Source organism: Branchiostoma lanceolatum, chromosome 6 (genome assembly GCF_035083965.1).
Source record: "Branchiostoma lanceolatum isolate klBraLanc5 chromosome 6, klBraLanc5.hap2, whole genome shotgun sequence".
Classification (NCBI taxonomy): domain Eukaryota; kingdom Metazoa; phylum Chordata; class Leptocardii; order Amphioxiformes; family Branchiostomatidae; genus Branchiostoma; species Branchiostoma lanceolatum.
The window spans coordinates 6,159,325-6,179,732 of record NC_089727.1 but is presented as its reverse complement, the minus strand read 5'-3'; the positions used below and the strand labels follow the sequence as shown (position 1 = coordinate 6,179,732).

At 44.4% G+C, this 20,408-nt stretch overlaps 2 protein-coding genes across 3 annotated transcripts; both read right to left on the bottom strand.

Moving 5' to 3' along the window:
- Positions 1 to 1,023: 1,023 nt before the first annotated feature.
- On the bottom strand, positions 1,024 to 4,114 carry LOC136436273 (transcription factor SOX-1-like). The gene is made up of 3 exons (XM_066430105.1): positions 3,841 to 4,114; positions 2,787 to 2,904; positions 1,024 to 2,354 (listed from the first exon to the last, which is right to left on the bottom strand). Exons 1-3 carry the CDS (start codon positions 4,094 to 4,096, stop codon positions 1,340 to 1,342), a joined length of 1,389 nt encoding a protein of 462 aa, XP_066286202.1. The 5' UTR covers positions 4,097 to 4,114; the 3' UTR covers positions 1,024 to 1,339.
- Positions 4,115 to 4,455: 341 nt separating this feature from the next.
- On the bottom strand, positions 4,456 to 20,174 carry LOC136436272 (maltase-glucoamylase-like). Of its 2 annotated transcripts, none has more exons than XM_066430103.1 (24): positions 19,967 to 20,174; positions 19,417 to 19,582; positions 18,438 to 18,604; positions 17,358 to 17,529; positions 16,746 to 16,854; positions 16,113 to 16,225; positions 15,631 to 15,756; positions 14,868 to 14,999; positions 14,328 to 14,441; positions 13,851 to 13,913; positions 13,438 to 13,551; positions 12,968 to 13,052; positions 12,432 to 12,549; positions 12,018 to 12,151; positions 11,686 to 11,720; positions 11,239 to 11,355; positions 9,221 to 9,369; positions 8,654 to 8,738; positions 8,035 to 8,091; positions 7,458 to 7,606; positions 6,627 to 6,715; positions 6,286 to 6,335; positions 5,737 to 5,895; positions 4,456 to 5,132 (listed from the first exon to the last, which is right to left on the bottom strand). In XM_066430103.1, the coding sequence occupies exons 1-24, from the start codon at positions 20,146 to 20,148 to the stop codon at positions 4,959 to 4,961; spliced, it is 2,859 nt and encodes a 952-aa protein (XP_066286200.1). In that variant the 5' UTR covers positions 20,149 to 20,174; the 3' UTR covers positions 4,456 to 4,958. The 2 variants fall into 2 exon arrangements, with proteins under 2 accessions (XP_066286200.1, XP_066286201.1); XM_066430104.1 differs by lacking the exon at positions 11,239 to 11,355 and adding an exon at positions 11,072 to 11,188.
- Positions 20,175 to 20,408: the final 234 nt, after the last annotated feature.

Sequence of the window (20,408 nt, the reverse complement as noted above, 5' to 3'; positions counted from 1 at the left end):
TCATGGTAATGTTTTGTTCTCTACCAGGCCTCCCGTCAAGTTGAGAAAGTTGTAGAAATCGGCCAAATAGGGATGTTCGGTAAGGGAACTGAGCTTGCACTGGGGAACAGTTCATTTGACCGGGGTCGGTTGGAAATGGTAACTCTGTGACAGGCTAACGTCTCTGACAATATTGCACATTTCTGCTATTTTTCCAACAGCATGGGACTCTGGTAGGGACTAGACAGAAAGTAAACTGGCACGTTGTGTGTAGGAAACTGTTCTGCCTTCGTACTGTACTGATACAATATGTATGACTAAGTTTGTTTCTCAGTGTTAGGTGGGTGATATTCTGATATAGCGTAAGATCGTGTTGATTTTCTTAGAATATTGAAGATACATTTCTCTAGTTCCGCTTTTATACTGAAATAACCATAGTGTCATATGTGTGTCTGTACCTATATATACATGTATCACTGCAGTATTTTGATTTTCTTTGACTATCTATAGAATTTTCTCCAGAAGCTGAACTTTGGGTACATCTGGAAAATACACTACAGACGTCGCCGGGCGAGACGCAGGGCGGGCGGGAAACTTGGTGGAGTATTTACACCCTAATGAGGTGTATCATCATAAACAGCCGCCACGGGAATCGGTGTAGGTTTTTACCTTTCTTGGCGTGTATAATTAGCCCTTGATGTATTATTGAAAGATTATACGGTACATTTAAGACAGCTGCCAGCTGATGACGACAGGAGGACTTGTAAACGCCATATGGAATAAAATCACAATGGGAGCATGCATTACTTGGGAAGTCCGCATGGAGCGCGGTTAATAAACGACGCAAATGGTGAAATGACGTGTTGTTGAAAAAACGTCACAGAAGTCGAAACAATCAGTATATTTGTACACTATCACCTCATCGGCGATTCAAGAGTTCTATTGGATCGCTGTCGATGATAAACAATAAAGCTACAAGAATTAAAAGGTAGAACTAACGTATCAAAACAAAGAAACTCAAAGATATGTTCACAAAGTGAATCATAGAGTTTCATATGTATCTTTATTGTTTCTCTCTGATACTGATACATTCTAACGATATGATACCATTCTTCAAATGGTTAGCATAAAAGCTAATATCTGATGCGTTTCTCAGAATATCTTTCGATGTTCATATAACAAACAATGTTGTTCAATAGAAAGCTTTCTCTTTAAAGTCCTCTTTGGTGTTTGGCTGGGCATTACTTTTGTACCGAACAGTTGGCACTTCTGAATCTCTGATTCATTACGCTTTACAAGAAAAACCAAACCAGGACAACTAAATAACGCAACTGTTAAATAATTCAAAATCTCTTAAACATCAGTTCCACTCAAATCTGAACTGGTTGCGACTGCCCGGACTGACACGTGGTTCCTCCATCCCAGCGATGGAGACAGGTTCGATGGCTTGTACCGACTCAACGATGACTTTCTCCTTGGCGCGACCCCCGCCGGCCGCCAATGGTGTCGCCCAGAACAGCCCGGTGCAGCTCCGCAGGTTCTGCAGACGGTTGTCACGGCAACTCCCGCCTTGCTCCTCCGGCGAGGAACAGCTCTCTGTGTCGCTGTCGTCATCGGTTTCCGTGCAGAGGAGCTGTGCCGAGGGACTGTGTTCAGAAGATGCCAGCGGCTGCAGTGGATGGCACTTCAGCACCTGATCGCTAGGAGCGCTGACGCACGGGCTACAGCCAGACGCCTCGTTGCCTATTGTTGGACGGTGCATCAGTGACGTCATTGGAGGCAGGCTGTACTGTGGGACTGCAATGATGGACCGTTCTGTCGGGGAATGCGGCGAGACCGACGTCAGAAACTGTGGGGTCGGGGTTGTCGCAGGAAATGACGCCGAGCGTTGTCGTGTAGATCCAGGAAGTGACGTCAGGGTGTCCGGATCCACTTCCGGAAGTGACGTCGGGATGTAGTGCAGGGTTGCCGAGGCAGAGGGCAGGGTGAGGGTGAGGGGTCGGTGGTAGGTGTAGGGGTAGGGGTGGGGATGGGGGGAGTAGGCATAGGGGTACATTGTAGGTTTGTTGTGGGTGGGACACACGCGAGTAGTGGTGCAGGTGGTAGACGTGAAGACCTGTTGGCTGGGACGGGTGTAACCGTAGGGAAAGTTACAGAACAGCGCCGACGGGACCGGGATGCCGGAGACCCTGGACACGCAGGCGTTAGGCGGTCCCGGCGGGGAAGGATGGGCGGGCGGCACGGGCCTGTACCCCAGCCCCACGGAGCTCTGAGGCGGCGGCGGCGGCGCCCGGGACCGGGACGCCTGCAGGATGTCCGCCACGGGACGGGGACCGGTCACAGAGCCGGGCTTCACCTTTCGCTTCGGCCGATACCTACAGAACAGAGAAAACAGATGAAAATATTAGTAGAAGCTACAGATAGATAGGACAGAACCTCCAGAACAGAGAAGACAGGAAAAAATATCAGTATAGAACCTACAGATAGCGAGAGGACAGAACCTACAAAGCTGAGAGGACATAACCTACAGAACAGAGGGGCCAGTATAAAACATCAGCATGGAACCTACAGATAGAGAAAGGACAGTCGACATGAGGTAACATCAGTATGGAAGACAGGACATATCTATAAACTGTTTCTTTAAGGAATGTACAGTCAATGTTTATATTCAATCCATTCGTGTTGTTAGTGTGTTATTCGTATGGCACTCTCTCTGTTTTGTTTAAATCAATCAGGAGAACACTTTCATGTGATTTACGCGACGTTGATTGAAAGATGACAAAAATAAAGATTAAAAGCAGCCTGACCTGTAGTTGGGGTACATGTCGAAGTGTTCTATCCGCAGCTGACGGGACCGCTGGACGTGCGGCAGCTTCTGCTCCGCGGACATCTCACGCCACTCTGCACCCAGCCGGCGGCTGATCTCTGCGGAGACGATACAGGTGGGGTCAGTTGGTAATGCATTCAAAGTAGTAAATGGATGTGGTACCTTTAAAGTTCTTTCTTTAGTTATAACATGCATGCATTCTGTAGCTTTAATGGTAGCATAGACTTTTATGCTTACCTGGTTTGCCCATTCGTAATTCCGACTACGCATGTGCAGTGTCAAATGTGAAGGCCCCTGAGACGTAAACAAACCCCGTCTGGACGTTGTTATGCAAATCTAGACAATGTCGAGACCTTTAACACTGCACATGCGTAGTCGGAATTACGAATGGGCTTATACACGTACCAACACTATAGGTGATAATATCCTATCTTTAGTCTTTGATAGTATAACTACTGCATTTAACCAATATGAGTAAGGACACGCAAATAAATCCCTCCCTCACTCATTCATTATTTAAGCAAGTTATGGAGTTTGGCTGTCACAACAAGATAGTAGTAATAGTAGTAGTTCTCTCCTCAAGTTAAACAATGGGAAAAGTTCGCTGTATTCGGGTAGAGAATTCCCTATTACTTAAAATTTTCAGCTGTGTGTCACGGCGTTGGTAAGATCAATTAGGTTATAGCTCTTGGTAGCGTTAGGATCAATGTTCAAATGGTTTAAGTATCTGCAAGGTATTGTTTACTTAACACAAGTATTTAAAGTTTGACTGTTACATCAAGACATCAAGATGTAATTGTAGTGGTTTTTCTTCAAGTGCAATAAGCGAAAAATCCTGTGGTATCAGGGTAGAGAATTCCCTATTCTTTCAGATTTTCAGCTGCGTCTTGTTGGTAAGATTAATTAGGTTATAGCTCTTGGTAACGTTAGGATCAATGTTTAAAGCCACGAGGCTCCTTATTGCACTCAGCACACCGCCACAAGGCAGACACACGGAGGGTGTGCCCAGCCCACCGTGCCGTACCGCACCATACCTGTGTTCCGCAGGTCCGGCATTTCCTCCCGCAGCTTCGCTCTCCGGACACGGGACCACACCATGAAGGCGTTCAGCGGCCGCTTCACATAATCCCCGCCCGGCTTCTCTCGTCTATTCGCCGGCAGACTGCTTTCCATGCTTGTGTCCGGCAAATTTGCAACTCTTTGTGAGGGAAAACTCGCACAGACATGCAAGACAAAGGAGCCCGTGCAGCATGGCGCTGGGAAAGTTCGTGTCTGCCGTGAAGAACACATGGCAACCACAGGTGTGCGACACGCAGGTGAGAAACAATGCGCACCTGGGAATGATGACGTGTTAACGTTTATCATAGTTGAGAGAGAATTAAGTTGATCACGAAGGCTAATATTGTAAAATTAAACGTACGTCGACAGATTAGAGAGACCAACGTTCCAGAAAATGTCATTAGCTGCAGAAGCATTTAGTTCCGTTTAAATCTAAACTGTCATGTGACCACTTGCAAAACTCCGCTTGCACTGCCAAATCTGCTCTCACCAGAGCACGATCAGTCAATCTGGCGGGAACATGCGTGAGTTGGGCGAAAACGAGAGTCTCTTATTCCTATTGGATCCCAAATATTAAGCACAAAAAAACATTATGAATGAGCGGAAGTCATTCTTTATTCGTTAAACACAATATTGTCCACACGTAGTCCAGGTAACGAATGTAATGAAATAACGTGCATCATGATATAAAAGTACATTGTAGTTTAAAAGCTACAAGCTTTCCTTTTGAGGTGCTTAACGACGAGGGTTTGAGCAGATCCGAGCAGATAGTCATAGACATTGAAAGGAAGATTTAATCAGCAACTTCCTTTACGATCAGATTGACACGGCTACAAACCGTTTTCAGGCTGACAGACTTCAACCACAATCGAAGTTCGAGGATGTTCGTTGTCCAAGTGGTAGAAGTAAATCAATCATTCAATGATATGGCTTATAATTATATCTTTTTTTGGGGGGGGGGGGACGTTTCAATTTGAAACAGAAAAAAAAACTACTATAAAGCCGTTGATGTAAATCAAATGAAGCTTAAACCAAAAAAAATACACAAGTAAACGCAAAATCTTTAACAAAGGTACGGAACATGGCATGAACTCTACGTGAAGATATGGCCGTTGACATTGGCCAGAACCACAGCCATGGCGGCGAGGAGGAGGGCCACCGGGCGGGCACGGGAGACCTCGGCACCGGAGGCGTTGTTGTCGGGGAGAGTCCACGTGATCTTGTGGTCCTCTGCCATGGAGAGGGACAGGCCTTCCAGGTGCCAGACCTAGAAGAAACAATGACATTCGTGTGAAACAAGAGAAAGACCATAAGGCTTGGTTTACACACGTGTTTCTGATTCGACTTGGAGTCGACGCAGGACTGTGCAAGTAGAACCCTAGGCCACTCAAGTAGCTTTTTCTAGTAAGAAAACTCCACTTGAGCAGCCCAAAGCTCCTTACACACAGCCCCGACTCGACTCCAAAAACTCGTGGCCTAAACGATGTGGAGAAGACCAGTGTCAGACGACCTGGCGTCCGCGGGATGATAAGGATAAAAAAGAAAGCATTTGATTGAACGGTCTTTCTTATTATACGTTTAGTCAAACTGAGGTAAGACTCATAATTTCATGTAGGTACCTGTTTAGATATGAAATAGAAGGGGAATACAAACTACGTGGCGTCCAACGGATCAAAGGTGTTCATACTTGTAGGTTCTTTTCTGTTGACATTCTACGGCAGCGCATTATTGATATTTGTGGGTTGTTGTGATATCATTTTATTTCTTTAAACATTTTTTTTTTACAAATTCTTTTCCAAATTGGGGCATACAACATTGTATATGAGGGCATTTCTTTTAAAGAAGGCATCGGCCCGGCTAAGTTCCCCCACCTTGTCCGCAGTCTTCTTGACGATGTTGTCCATGGCATTCTGTCCGTTCACCGTGACGTCAGTGGGCATGGCGGGAGATCCGAACACCTGGATGGTCTCATAGTGCAGTTCGGGGTCAGGCGTGTAGCCGTCTCGTGCAACCGTGATGTCAAGGGTAGTCTGTAAAACATCGCAATGTCGTTAAGGTCGTCAGAATATCAGCTTTGTGCTTTAAATCTCCGAAGGCACCACCCTCTTGCTGCCCAGGAAGACTAAAACATGTAGTTAAAACTGAAATTCATTAAAGACGATCGCGACGAATTTCATTTTACAGATTTAACTGCAACTTAGATGCATATTTAGTAACTCAGTACTACTAGCAGTTCATGAAGACACAACTTGAATGAACACTTGAAATGCCAAGAGAATTTTTAACAGTACATGTACTTATCACTAATTGCTGAAGTCATGTGATTTCTTTTGTTTTGAAGAAAGTCAGAACAAAAAATCTTAAGGGCGTCTGTGTCTATCATAAGTTCTAATACATGTGAACTCTATAGTCAGACTTACCGCCGCCACACTGAAGGTAATCATTCTGTAACTGTTGCTGCCGACAGTGTCTGTGTGAACAATAGTAAAATATCTAAACAAACAAACAAACAAACAAACAAACAAATAAACACATACATTTGTCTTAAGCTTATATCAGGTTAGTTAAAATGTGGAGATGTTTTGCCATAGAACTGTAGACTTTTCAATTTTTTCCATTAAAAAGTAACCTTAGACATCATTGAGTAAGTCAGGCATGATAACCCAGCAACATATGTAACATTACTTTGCGCATGTCAAGCATCATAACTCAGATTACAAAAATACGAAAATAAAAACAATACTTGACAAACATGAAATACCTATATCCTCTCCATCGTCCCAGAACAGACTACCAGAAGCCTCCCCTGCCTCGTCCAGAGCCACGATCAGACCTAGCGGCTTCCTTCGGCTGTGCAAATAGAGAAGAGCAGAGGTCCATTGCTTTTATTCTTCATTATCAGTATGATGGGAACGAGTAGGTAAGTTTGAAAAACGTTCATGTATGATAGTGAGTACAAGGATCTTATTCCACAACCAAAAAAAATTGAACTAACATCGACGTTACGCCCTTAGGAAATCAGCAGACAGGATGACGAAACGGTCCGCATGAAAATCAAGGCATTGCAATCATTGAACTACCAATCTGATAAAACTACTAATCTTAGGCCCTCTTGAGTTGGATGATACCAAATAATAGTTAAATTCCCGAACCTGTACACAGTAGTGTTGGCGTGTCCCTGTGTAGGTATGACGTGCCCACCCCGGATATGTACAGGGATACAGTCCATGTCACACTTACCTGTAGACAGCAGTGTTGGCGTGTCCCTGTGTAGGTATGACGTGCCCACCCCGGATATGTACGGGGATACAGTCCATGTCACACTTACCTGTAGACAGTAGTGTTGGCGTGTCCCTGTGTAGGTATGACGTGCCCACCCCGGATATGTACGGGGATACAGTCCATGTCACACTTACCTGTAGACAGCAGTGTTGGCGTGTCCCTGTGTAGGTATGACGTGCCCACCCCGTATATGTACGGGGATACAGTCCATGTCACACTTACCTGTACACAGTAGTGTTGGCGTGTCCCTGTGTAGGTATGACGTGTCCACCCCGGATATGTACGGGGATACAGTCCATGTCACACTTACCTGTACACAGTAGTGTTGGCGTGTCCCTGTGTAGGTATGACGTGCCCACCCCGGATATGTACGGGGATACAGTCCATGTCACACGGCAGAGACAGACTCCTGCCCTGCCCGGCATCGGCCACCTCCCGGCCCTGACGCTCAGAGTTCACCTAAGGAGAAAGCAAAGTGTAAAAGTTTTCTAGTCTTCATCTGCGAAGTTGATGGAACCTGAAACATTTCTACATTGACATGACCTAATACAGTAGATAGTACGTATGTATTTGACTTCAAACTTGATATGTGCCCCGAGTCTGTGAAGAGGATATGCCATGATGATGATGATTATCTGCTAAGTTCTCAACAACTGCAATGTGATTGGCTAGGTGACAACCATATTATCACTCTACCCAAAATATGATCGCAGTCTTTCTCGCGACTCCATTCGCGAACCTCTTCCATTGATATATTGTAGGTAAAAAGTAACAACCTTTACAACGTAACGGCAAAGCATTACTACTTAGTCTTTGCCATGAACATATATTTACACATCGGACCACTGTAAAAGGTGGGAAATAAAAGATAACAGCAAACAACTTACAGAGTAGTAGTCGTACCACCTCGCCTTGGGAAAGTAAGCGGTGACATCCATCGCCCCCTAGTGGGATACAAAATTATGACAATGACCAGGACTGTCAAAAGTGTGAAGGAAAATCAAAAGGATACAAATGTACTTGCTACAAGATACTTAAAGGCCTTTTTATCCATCTGCCTCTGCCTGTGTCTGTGTCTGTGTCTGTGTGAGTGTGTGTGTGTGTGCGTGTGTGTGTGCGTGTGTGCTTGTGTATGTATGTGTGAGTGTGTTTGTGTGTTTGTGTGTGTGTGTGTGTGTGTGTGTGTGTGTGTGTGTGTGTGTGTGTGTATCGAGTGTGTGTGTGTGTGTTTATGAAATATTACGCGCGAGTACTGTAGCGCTAGCGTTGTGAGTGTAATGGTCTTAACAGCATTGACAAGCCTGGATCAAACGGAGCAAACTTCAAACAAACAAAACAAAAACAAGCAAACGAGCAGAACAAAAATAGATAAATTAACATGCACTGCAACAATGCAACGTGAACTGCAAAGAAAACCTATTTGCTAATGACGCAAAGGGCAATATAGGCAGGGTTGATTGCCCTTGGAAAATAAAACAAGAGGCAACATCATAAACAGACTCATACCTGATCCAATACAGGTGAGATGAGAAGGGCGGGTCCCCACAGGAACTGTCTGTCAATTGACCAGGTGTGTTTGTCCTCAATGAACCTGAAAAATACCGTCCATCGTTATGAAAATGAAGGCAATCACCTAGGAAGAGAGGGTGGAAAGCGCTACTTTGAAGTCGCCTCCATGATATAAGTTTTTATCTTAAGTGGAATGCATGAAGACAGACCGCCCAGGTTGGAGCAAATAAACTAACCGTCACTCAACATAGACGGCAGGTCGTATCGACATGCTGACGCTGCTGCTGACGTCACGTGTCATGGACCAATGGATGACGTCACGTGTCCGTAAAGTCATGTGACCTAGTTGTTTGGTCTCTTCAATTCTGAAGAAGACTACACCGGCATAGAATGATTTCCGGTTCGTCACTACCGTGGTCGACAAGTACAAGTTTCTAAACTTCTACTTCTCTGCATCCCTGCCCCTTCTCACGCAGTCAGCTTTTTCAAAAGTTTTTTTTTTAAATTTGTGTTGGAACAAAGTTTTAACACTAAACTAAACCAAGCCTTGCTAGCCCAACTTACTCGTGCATGAGTGACCGCACGACCGTTGACCCCCGGGTGTGTGCCTGGTAGAAGAGCGTGTAGAGGTACGGCAGGAAGGTGTAGCGCGTCTGCAGGGAGTCGCGGGCCGCGTCGGCTATGGCGCCGTCCCAGTGGGTCGGGTGTTGCGGCTGTGGAGAGTAGAAAGGGAAAGGATGACGGTCTAAGTTAAGCTTACAGAAAATATTAATAGTCGTCTACAGTCAAACCTGTCTATAGCGGTCACTCAAGGGACTGGCCAAAACTGGCCGCTAAGAACAGGTGGCCGCTATGGAGAAAATGTTGATTAATTGACCACGAGTGACACATGTTTTCAGTACCCACTGAGATACATTTATTCACCGTACAGTACACATGTAAACAGGTAAGGCACATTTTAGAAGTTCGATTGTTGTTCTTTTACTCCTAGTTAGTTAAGAACAAAATACATGTTGCTCAGTTGTCACTTACTGTTCGTTTTCGACCGTTTTCGAACATTAAATCGTGGCGACAATTTTCCTCAGTCTCTTGTTGTGGCTTGTGTTGATCAGCATCTACCATTATGCTAATAGGGTACTCAGAAGAAGTTCGCTCTTTTGAGGGCTTTTTGTCTTTTCAGAAAATTGCAACAGCCCAAATTTTACATCATAGTAGTATTATCCACATTCATTTTGAAGCTTTTGGTTTAGTAATTATCCTCAGTGATACTTTGCAGCAAAATAAATTTAGTATATTATACCTCCGTAACAGTGGTGTCTTCCGTTGACCTTTATGCTGCTACCTATCCAGTTTGTAGGTTGTATCAGCGCCATTTTGAAAATTGCGCGAAACACGTTTTGAGCACAATTTGAATGAATTCCCGGTGAAAACGGACATTGGGGCGGCATTCAAACATTTCACGAACTTACCGCATCAGGTACATGTGTGGGTTGTATTTTCCAAAAGGCTGCCGTAATATTTGTCCAGTCGAAATGCACAGAAATTGTCAATTTTACCACGATGTACAGACGCAAGCCATGTGAAGAAAACTATACTTGACTTCGCGTCAAACCATGGATTTTCTAACAAAGATAAAACATTCTGGTTTTCTTTATTATGATCCTATCCAGTTGAGGCCGCATAAATTTGATAACTGCGTGAAAAAATGAAGATTTTGAACCCGGCGTGCGGTGGCGATGCGGCTTCTACCGGCGAGCCGTGACCGTTATCGGCAGTGTTACAGTACTCGCGGGACCGAAAATCGTCTGGCCGCGACCGCGTTGGACAGGTGGCCGCTATAGCCTAATTCTTAATGCTTATGTCAATGGGAAAAATCCAAGGGACCGACAAAAAGTGACCACTATGGGCAGGTGGCCGCTATGCAAAGGTGACCGCTAATACAGGTTTGACTGTATCTTATTTCATTCACATTCATTCATTCATTGAGGATGGAACAAAAAGCAAAATGCTTATAAAACAAGAGCACAGTGAAACATACGTTAAAAACACAAGATGCATAACAGAAAAAATCAGGTTGATACGTTTTTGTCCTGATGCATTGTGGGTGAGGCCCATGACGTAATGTCTTGCGGGAAGCTTCTATTCACAAGAATTTGAAGATCTCATGCCTCCGAAGAATGCCTCCCCGTGTATTAGTAGACTCTTCCATTGATCCCGTGACCTGTCATGTCTGATACCTCCTGTCATTTACACAAGGCTGGCCTTTGCGGTGATACCATCGTCCCGCTGACAGCACGTGTATATAGATAACTACAGACACACACCAACATAACAAACAGACACACTGAAAACAAACCCTCCGTACAAGGAGGCAACAACTTGGTTGCTACTGCGTGTCCGTTTCTCACCACTTACCGCCCCCAGAACCCAGTTGTGATTCCTGCTAAAAGGATAGTACGCCCCTAACTGCATCCATCGCTGACATAGGTCCGGCTGGGAGTCGAAAAAGAACCCGCAAATGTCCGCGCCGACCTGGGAACGAGAACGGTGGTGAGAATCAAGATGGCGGCTGTGGGACTTACCGAGCCTCCTTCCCAGTTGTGGTTGCGGCTGAAGGGATAGTACGCGCCCAGCAGCATCCAGCGCTGGCAGAGGTCAGGGGTCGAGTCGTCCCAGAACCCACAAATATCCGCGCCAACCTAGAAATGAAAACAGCGGCTCAAAGCAGGCGATAGGTAGGCGATTTTGGTGGGCAGTTTGTAGCCGAAGCAGGCAGTTAGGAAAACGTAATGATGTTGCGCATTACATATACTTACAGATTGATTTATAACTTGGTTGGTGAATGACGACTTTTGCCAATAATTAGTAACTGAGATAAATCTATAATATGACTGAGCACAGTTCTTCCTCTTGCAAGATTGACCAACTTTTAGTTCTAAATTACACTATGGTATGATGAATCGTGAATAATGGTTTTACATCATATGTAGCATTAAATGCTGTTGAATAGTAAAAACAAAGTCACTCACATAGGGCATTCCGAAAAGGCCAAAGCCCAGCATTCCTAGAGAAGTGCAAGAATGGTCGTTACTTATTTCTGTCACATTATTCATAAAATTTCTTCTCATTAACTAATATGGACGGATCTTTATCATAAAGTAAATGGCTGTTTTGCATGTTTGGACACGAAAGAAAGTTATTGAATATATGAATTCAGAATATCGATGTGGTGAAGTTGGCCTTAATTTACGCTTGTGTTGGCGATTGGTCCTTATAATTATGTCACATCTAAATCTGTTACACGTTTTTAACAGATAACCATTGGTACCTATAATGGACTTGTGTAGATGGTCCCACATACCTATAATGGACTTGTGTAGATGGTCCCACTTGGCCGTGTTGTCGCCGAGCCAGTGGCCCTCGAAGTGGCCGGCGCTGGGGAAGGTGGAGCGGCCGAACACGATTCCACGTTTTCCGGTCACTTCCCGCAGGGCCCTGCACAAGGAAAAAGGAAACACAACAATATAATCTTTCTAACAATCTCCCCTCTTCATCTCTCTCATATCAAGGCACACATAGGCTCTCTTTTACACTGTGCTATTTCTACCATCATGCCAATACCGTACTAATACCGGGATGTCCCTATAGCCCAACCCGGAGACCCAGGTTCAATCCTGGGTCAGGACATCTCGGTTTGGCTGCACCCGTCTTTCGGAACTGGAGTAAAATGGGTCCTGCTGCAATTTGAGTTTTAAAGACATCTATATTTCCTTACTTTTGTGTGGGCTCCGCCTGGCTCCAGCCGTACAGACTGTGCGTGTTGTAGTGTTTCGTTCCGCCGTGCTCGGAGTTCATACAGAGGGTCTTGGAGTATATGTTAGGGCCCAGGATCTCTGCAAATTGACAAAAGAACTATATCATTTTAGTCTCAGTGTATCTGAAGACACAGAGGGTCACCAGTATAAAAGCTTTTTGTAAAGGAACAAGCAACAACTACACAACTACACAGCTTGTTCCTGATACCAACAGCTGTCTGCCACAAAAAATCAAGACCATGCGGTGTCCGGAGAAAATATCTGCAGTATCAAGGGAAGTCGCCAGGAGGCCAATAGTCGACAACTTTATCGTCCCAAGGCCTACTCACATACATGTACTAAATATCATTGCAATACATCAATAGGACAGTACGATCTGTATGAAGTGTTACTATTTGTAACTTTTTTCCCAATCAAGAATTTGCAGCAGACACAACAAAGTTCACATTACACGAAAATAAAGGAAAGAAGTAATCAAAGGGACTATCTGACGTACTTGGCAGGTACGGCGGGTTGTCCCATTTGTTGTCGGAGCAGCCGTTCACCGATCCGTGAACAAAATTGGTTGGCTCATTCATGTCCTAGGTGCAACAAACCACAACATTGGTGACGTATAGTACAAGCTAAATCCGGTAGGGGTCACTACTGCCTAGTCAAGTAGTGGAACAACGTGACTGACTATTCGTTACAACGTGTATAGGCATGTGTGGCAGATGTTGTAAGGCATGAGAAAACTTCATGAAGTTGAACGAAAATGTCTTGTTAATTAGTGTATGCTAAGAAATATAAAGGGAAGCACGTTTACTTATTTCAGTAACCAAGTTGATGAAAAAGGACGTACAGCTGTACTAGTATAATAGTTACATAGCATCATAGTTTTCTTCTTTGCTTCTCTAATGAGGCTTTCGACAGAAAAGTCAACGTCAAGAAGTCACGAAGCATATTCTTGAATATTTGTATACGCACGATCCAGAGCCCATCAAACTTGAGAGTGTTGTAGAAGTCTTTGATGAAGTTTCCCCACCAGCGGTCGATATCGGCGTGGAAATAGTCGGGGAACACGGAGTAGGCGTTGTAGTTCTGTGGGAGGAAAAAGCACGTTGTCATGCATGGTCTTAGTATGTCTACTTAAACTAGATTCCTCGATTTAATATGTTTGAGATTTTTGCGTGAATTAAAATTATTGCGTGTGTATTGTAGACAAATATACAGCTACACGTGTTGCTGTCACAGTAAGTAAAGCGGCATTAGGCGGCAAGAACGTAACGTAAAATGGTTTCATGATATCTCAAAATTTGAATATGAAATTTCATTTAGGGTCACGGTCTTTTAAAAGCTGTAACTTGCAATATTTGGCAAGGTGCATCATACAACCTTACCTCGACCTTATAGTCCCACTCAGCATCCGGATCAACCGTAACACCTGGGTAGTACGGCCACACCTGAAGGTGGAAAACATACACAAACGGGTGACCGGGGAAGACATGATCAGATAAACTTCCACAGACAAAACTAATTCAATGTCGTGTTTAATCAATAATATAAACACCTGTCTCTATATTGAGACCAAGATACGGTGATCAAGGCGTGTTCGCAATAACATGATACAAACTTCTTCGGGGATGGTATCTACTTAGTACATGTATATAACACCCGACACCGTCATCCCAATGTTCCAATATACTTTTCTTACTCAACGGCTCTCAGATCTTGTAATGAACAAAAAATGCAATAGCACTTATACCCATTATAAGTAAGAAGAAAACTGGCCTAATTCACTTCTTATACAAACCGCATGCAGTTGAAGATTTGTATGGGACTAGCATTTTCCTGTGTCATGATGATTTCGTCCTTACCTTCCCTATGAGCGGTTGTGACATGTCGTCTCCGTTCTTGATCCACAAGTCCAGCTCCGTGCCGTTAGTGTAGGGAGGGTAGGGCGCGGTCTCGTTGGTCGTGATGGCCGGATCCTACACATGCGATAGAATAGGAAATCAAAGGATTCTGGCATGTTGCAAAAAAGAATATTTGTACTTTGGCTTGCTGCAGGAAGATTGCATAAAGAATGAATAATTGAAAAGGACATATCTTCAGTCATCTTCGACCAAGCATGTTAAATAGATGATCGGGGAGGTACCATTTCTTTTCAGATCACAGAAATTAGTGATCCTCCGGATTCCTTTTATCCACTTCCATTTTATAACAAATCCCATCATCAGATCAGGGGTCAGTCGCCTCCTGGTCGTGATTGTGCCGCGACTATCACATATATCTTGTGTTTGCAATATCAGTGAGTAGTCGGGTTATGAAGTTCTCTACGGAACTCGTGGAGATCTACTAGACAAATACGACAAGAAAGAACTTAAGGAGATGGGTAGACAATGATCTGAGATTACCAGAATGATGACGTAACGCATGCCGTCCCGTCTGATCTGGTCCACGAACTCCGGCAGGCCCTGGTAGTTGACGGGATCTATGGTGAAGTCCATCTGGCGCTCCATGTAGTCGATATCACCGTACTGCACGTCCTGCATGGCGAGGATCAAATCCGTGAATAGTTTTATCGGGTTGTTAAATCATTGAATAGGAGGACTCTTTGTACACAGTCAGGGGATTTATTCAACCAACGTTTCGGTGACCATCTGCCACCTTCATCTCATCTACAAGCAGCGACACCTATGCTGCAGTGCAATGTGAACCAGTCAGAATTGCCCTGAAGAAGGTGACAGATGGTCATCAAAACGTCGGTTGAATAAATCAATTGGTTGTGTATAAAGAGTATTTTTATTCGACAAAGATCAAAGTTACCATTAATCCTTCCTTTGTTTTTAAGATTCGATTCAAGATTAAAGATGACTTTATTGTTTCGTTGCAGTTAAAAACTGAATTATAGACCAAAGTACAATCAATCGACACGTTTAAACCATGAATTTAGCTGCCAAATATCATCTTATACATGTACAGGTGCCATATTAAAAGACTGATAAATATACAGGTCAAAGGCAACATTATTTTACGGAATATAGCTATCTAGTGATAATGTCCCTACTGTACTTGCTGGCATAGAGTTCCACACCATGATAGTTCTTGGAAAATACGAATTTTTGAACACATCATTTCTAGTTTAATATTGAGCGTTACCACAAACATACGACTTACGTGTGGAATGTTGAAGTCCTGCATCTCCTTGACGACGTCTTTCACGACGTCCAGGCTGCCGTAGCCCCACTTGCACAGCTGGAAGCCCAGGCCCCAGTACGGCGGCATGAACGGGCGCCCGACGAACTGGAATATCGTCAAAACCTTTTTACACGTCAACAGCATCAACAAGAAACGATATGTTGTATACACATATCCACATTGTATGCATCTTTAGAGTGCAACTCGGAAGCTTTCCCACTGAAGCAATACTGGTGGTAAACCTGTCCTACCCCTCACGTCTTAACCCTTATTGAAGGCCCTGTAAATACGTATTTTTTGCTGTTGTAGACGTAAAAATGTAACCCGAGTACCAGCTAGCCTTTTTAGCTTTCGTCCGCTCCCCAAGCTGGCCGATATAGCGGAGCTTGGGGAACGGACTATGTATCTAAAATGTAAGATTGTTGGAATGGACAGAATTCAGAAGAGAGCCCGCAGTTTACCTCTGTGTACTGCCGCACCACGTCCTCAGGTCCGTCCCCCAGGAACATGTAGAAGTCCAGAACACCGCCGATAGTACGGAACGTCATGGCGGGGGTGGGCTGGAGGACTACCTCTGTACCGGGTAGGATACAAGAGATGAATATTATATCTGTCTGTCTCTCACTCTCTCTCTCTATTTCCTCACTCCTTGTTTGTTTCTGTATTCTGTCTGTCTGTCTGTCTGACTGTCTGTCTGCCTGTCTGTCTGTCTCTCTCTCAATTTGGATTGTGATTATGAATACCCCAAATACTAGTAACCCAAAACGTCCGAATATTCTGTTTACCTGCCTGTCTCTATCATTCCCTGTCTGTTTGTCTGTCTGCCTGTCTGTCTCATCACCCCATTCGTCTCTCTCTCTGTCCCTGGTCCCTCTCTTACTTCCTCTCGCTCTCAATTTTGATTGTGATTATAAATGCCGTGAATAGCCCAAAATATCCGTATACGTGTACTGATAAAAAAGAATACTCAATAATAATGAAGAATCAGTACGAGTCTAAGTAAGAATATGCCGGATTGCTCAAGATTTTTGTGTGGTAATAGCTCGCCAAGCTGTGACGTACGCTGTGACGTAAGGGACATTACGTCACTTTACCCATGGCATTGGAGTTGAGCAGCAGGACGCCATGAGCCTTCCCGTCATCCTCCACGCACAGGTAGAACGGATGCATGCCGTACAGGTTTTTGTTTACACCGTATGAAGGCTAGAAAACAGTGATGATTTTAATCAACATATTATACTTCTTTCTTTAACATTTCCTCCCTAAAAATAGAAGTAAGGTGTATCATATGGCTGTTTCAGCCAGCTGATCAGTGGATAGTATGGGCACATAGCAGCCAATCAGTCGATGATACATTATTTATCTGTCACTACTGAGTTTGCATCCACCCTCGTTTGGATGGAACCGCATTCTTCACACTGCAGCAGCGACACCTAGCTGCAGCGCGAGGTAGAACCACTTAGTATTACCCCGAGAAGGGTGTCAGACGATCACCGAAGCGCCCACAGGTGAATACATACTAAATCTTAGTTGCTTATCATGAATGTCGTTTACCAATGATTTACCAATCTGAAGAAACTATGCAGGAATGCCATGACTTCTGTTTTGTGGTCTCTGACGACTTCAACTACATAGATAAATATGTAAGATTGCGTAATCAATGATATTTGTGGAAAGCATGTAAAAACTGAAAGTAAAGTCCGTACCGGTCCAGGTGCCTCGTCCCTTGTGAACATGCCCCACGTGCGCCAGTCCATGTTGTGGCGGTAGTTGTCCCGCTCGTGCTCCCCGAAGCCGTACACGTACGAGGACGGCAGCTTGGTGGAGATCTGCAGGAACTGGTCTGAGAACGTGAGCCCGCCAACTGACGTGTCCCACCTGGAGCAGGCAAACGTAAAACATGTTCATGCTTTAATTAGTGACGATATAGGAATTACATAGTAACAATTTTACTATAATAGTTAATGAACTTACCATGCATTTACACAATCTCTCGCTGGCAGAGGTTAATGAATCCCTCCGGTAGCCGTCGGGCCGGCCGCTAGAAGCGCGATTAAGTCAGGCTAGTTCATGAGCCAGAGGGCATATTTTGATATCATATGGGCAGCCCGGCTGGCAAATTCTCCTTAGAATTTTTGAATAGAAGAAGGTCTGCGGTATGCTAACGTTTTTGTAATTGTGTCGTAGTAATTCCGCTGTTGCAGTTTTATATCTACTATGATCCTTCAAGCATGCAAGTCACCCTTTACATGACGCAGGGAGTTTTGTGCTTCAAACAAGGGAGGAGGGCGATACCTTTGAAATCCCGTGGACTATAACAAGGAGTTTCAACACCCACAACTTTCTCGTTGTCACAGTGCAGATGTTGAAACAATAGATGCTCTCTAGTGCCTTCACATAGGCAGTCGTACGATTAATTTTGATGTAAAATTTCCAAGCAGGCTGTAACAGAACCAACCTCAAACAAGAATCTAACGCAGCGCCCTCCGTAAGTCTGCTGAGCCTTGCACGATCCAAGAATGCCCTTCATCAATTTGCGATCGTGCTACGTTCGTAAAGAAAAACGCGGCCGGACCGTGGATACTTGGATACTTTATTCACTCCATTACCTAGCATAAGATCAGTAGGTAGCTGGAGTACATGAAAACAATATAAAATTAATAACATACAGCCTATATTAATGTGAACATGAACGCTTCCGAACTCTGGATCCGTTCTCAGTCTTTCTTGTTACTTACACACATTCCCACACTCCATTCTCAATGATTCTAGATTCAGTTACTTACAGCGCGGCTCCTGTCGCCGTTCTGGTGACACGGAGGGCAAAGGCCGATGTGGGCCCGGATTGCCTGAAGCTCACGTCGTACTCCTGAGAGGGCGCTTTTCCCGTTGCCGCGGGGATGTGGGGCATCTTGTCCCGCACTTCGAACCTCTGATTGTTGCCGTCGTAGAACTGCACAGAAAGGAAAATACTGTTAATGCATTTGAGTTCGCGTGGATTTAATTTCGCGTTTGAAACGATAGTTGCGCTTACGTCACATAATGTAGACGGCCTCACACCTATTCGACAAGGGCGCTATACACGTCCTGATCATAATTTCCTATGGTCTCTTCCGACCGTACATATTGTCATGCACATTATTTATACATGTAGATAAGTCAGAATACTACATGCTGCACCGTGCCACGTAGTGTTCAGATCATGTCCTGGACAGACATCAGACATTCATGGAACTAGAACTGTGGCAAGAGCGAGAACTGTCCACAAACGTCGCCATTTTAGGCGGGCAAAACTTTGACTTTGAAAACGTGTTTGTCTTATTGATAATATAAATGTAGAGATGTTCGCAGTGGTTTTAAGTTCGCGGTAAAGTGTTCACCGCGAAAACTGGAACATAAAACCACTCCGAACATTAATGCATTTATATTATCGATAAGTCAAACTTATCTCCGTCCATAACTCGGATTATGTGCGCACTCCGCGTTTCCAAACATGTATTTCTACTCCACGCTGGATACCAGAAACGCAATCTACAATATCTTCAAGCAGATTTGGAGGTGTTATCGTTGCAGGGAGGAAGTTTCAAAAGAAGCGGGCAGCTAGGAAAAGGTAGCGATTTTGCCTACCAATATCTGCTTGGAGATAAAATCTACGCTATATCATGAAGATGTATAGATATCATAGCTTAACAGACAAATATGGGGATACCCAACGGGACGTCGATGTCTCTTCTGTGGAATGCAGTTAATGCAAAATAAACGTACCTTGATTCTCAGCCGCTTGGCTGTATGCATTTCCACATCCAGAGTTACGGGGTCCACATCAGCGGAGTTAACGTACCGAGCAGGCGTGTTCAGGCGGCGGAGGGTGACACTACTCCCGAGGGCCGTGTCTCTGATGTTGCCGTCCATCCGATATCCATAGGGTGCCCTAGTTACAAGTATGAAAAGTCATTCTAAGAATAGAATCTGTGTAACAAAGTTGAAAGATATTTGAACGAGAAATACTATTGTCTGACAGTTCATAATATACATGTTTCGCAACAGTAACTATAGTCTGGGACTCCCTTCGTCAATCAAAATGCAATGTGTCCTTCGGTTGGGGAGGTAAAAGGTGGTGGAAGGAGAGGGATGGGCTCCGTCTTCCAATACCGTGCCTTAGACACAGTAGATAACAACCCACTACCCCTACGGCTTCAAAAGAGGCTCTGGGACTACATTCAGCAGGAGATAAACGGATGTACGTCCAAGCTAAGTGGTATCAAACAGAGGACATCTTCGAAAAGTTGCAATATCCTAAATGCTGAATACATACCAATAGAAGCATTTCGGTGCCTTGGCGTTTTGGGTCTCCTCCCACGCGCAGCCCCTAGCTTCACACAACGGCTGTGTGGCGCCGTCATCGGGGTAACAGTCAAATCGGGCGTTGTCCTCCACCGCGTCCAGTCCACAGGGAGTGAGCGCGATCAACAGAACAGCCAGATAGAACGACGCCATGTTGGTCCACACCCAATTTTTTTTAAGCCGTACTCAAGAGCTGAAATTTTCAATGCATAGAACAAAAAATTAGTGATGTTTAATGGGCAATTTTGAAAATGTATAAAACTTATATCATATCAACGTTTTCATTCCGAGGATATATTGGCAAATTATATAAGAGGATGAAACGTTTTCGTCAGCCTGGATGCCTTCAGAAGTTATACATTAACCATAACCTTACCTAACAGGTTTACCGACCTTGTAATCTGTTATTCTAA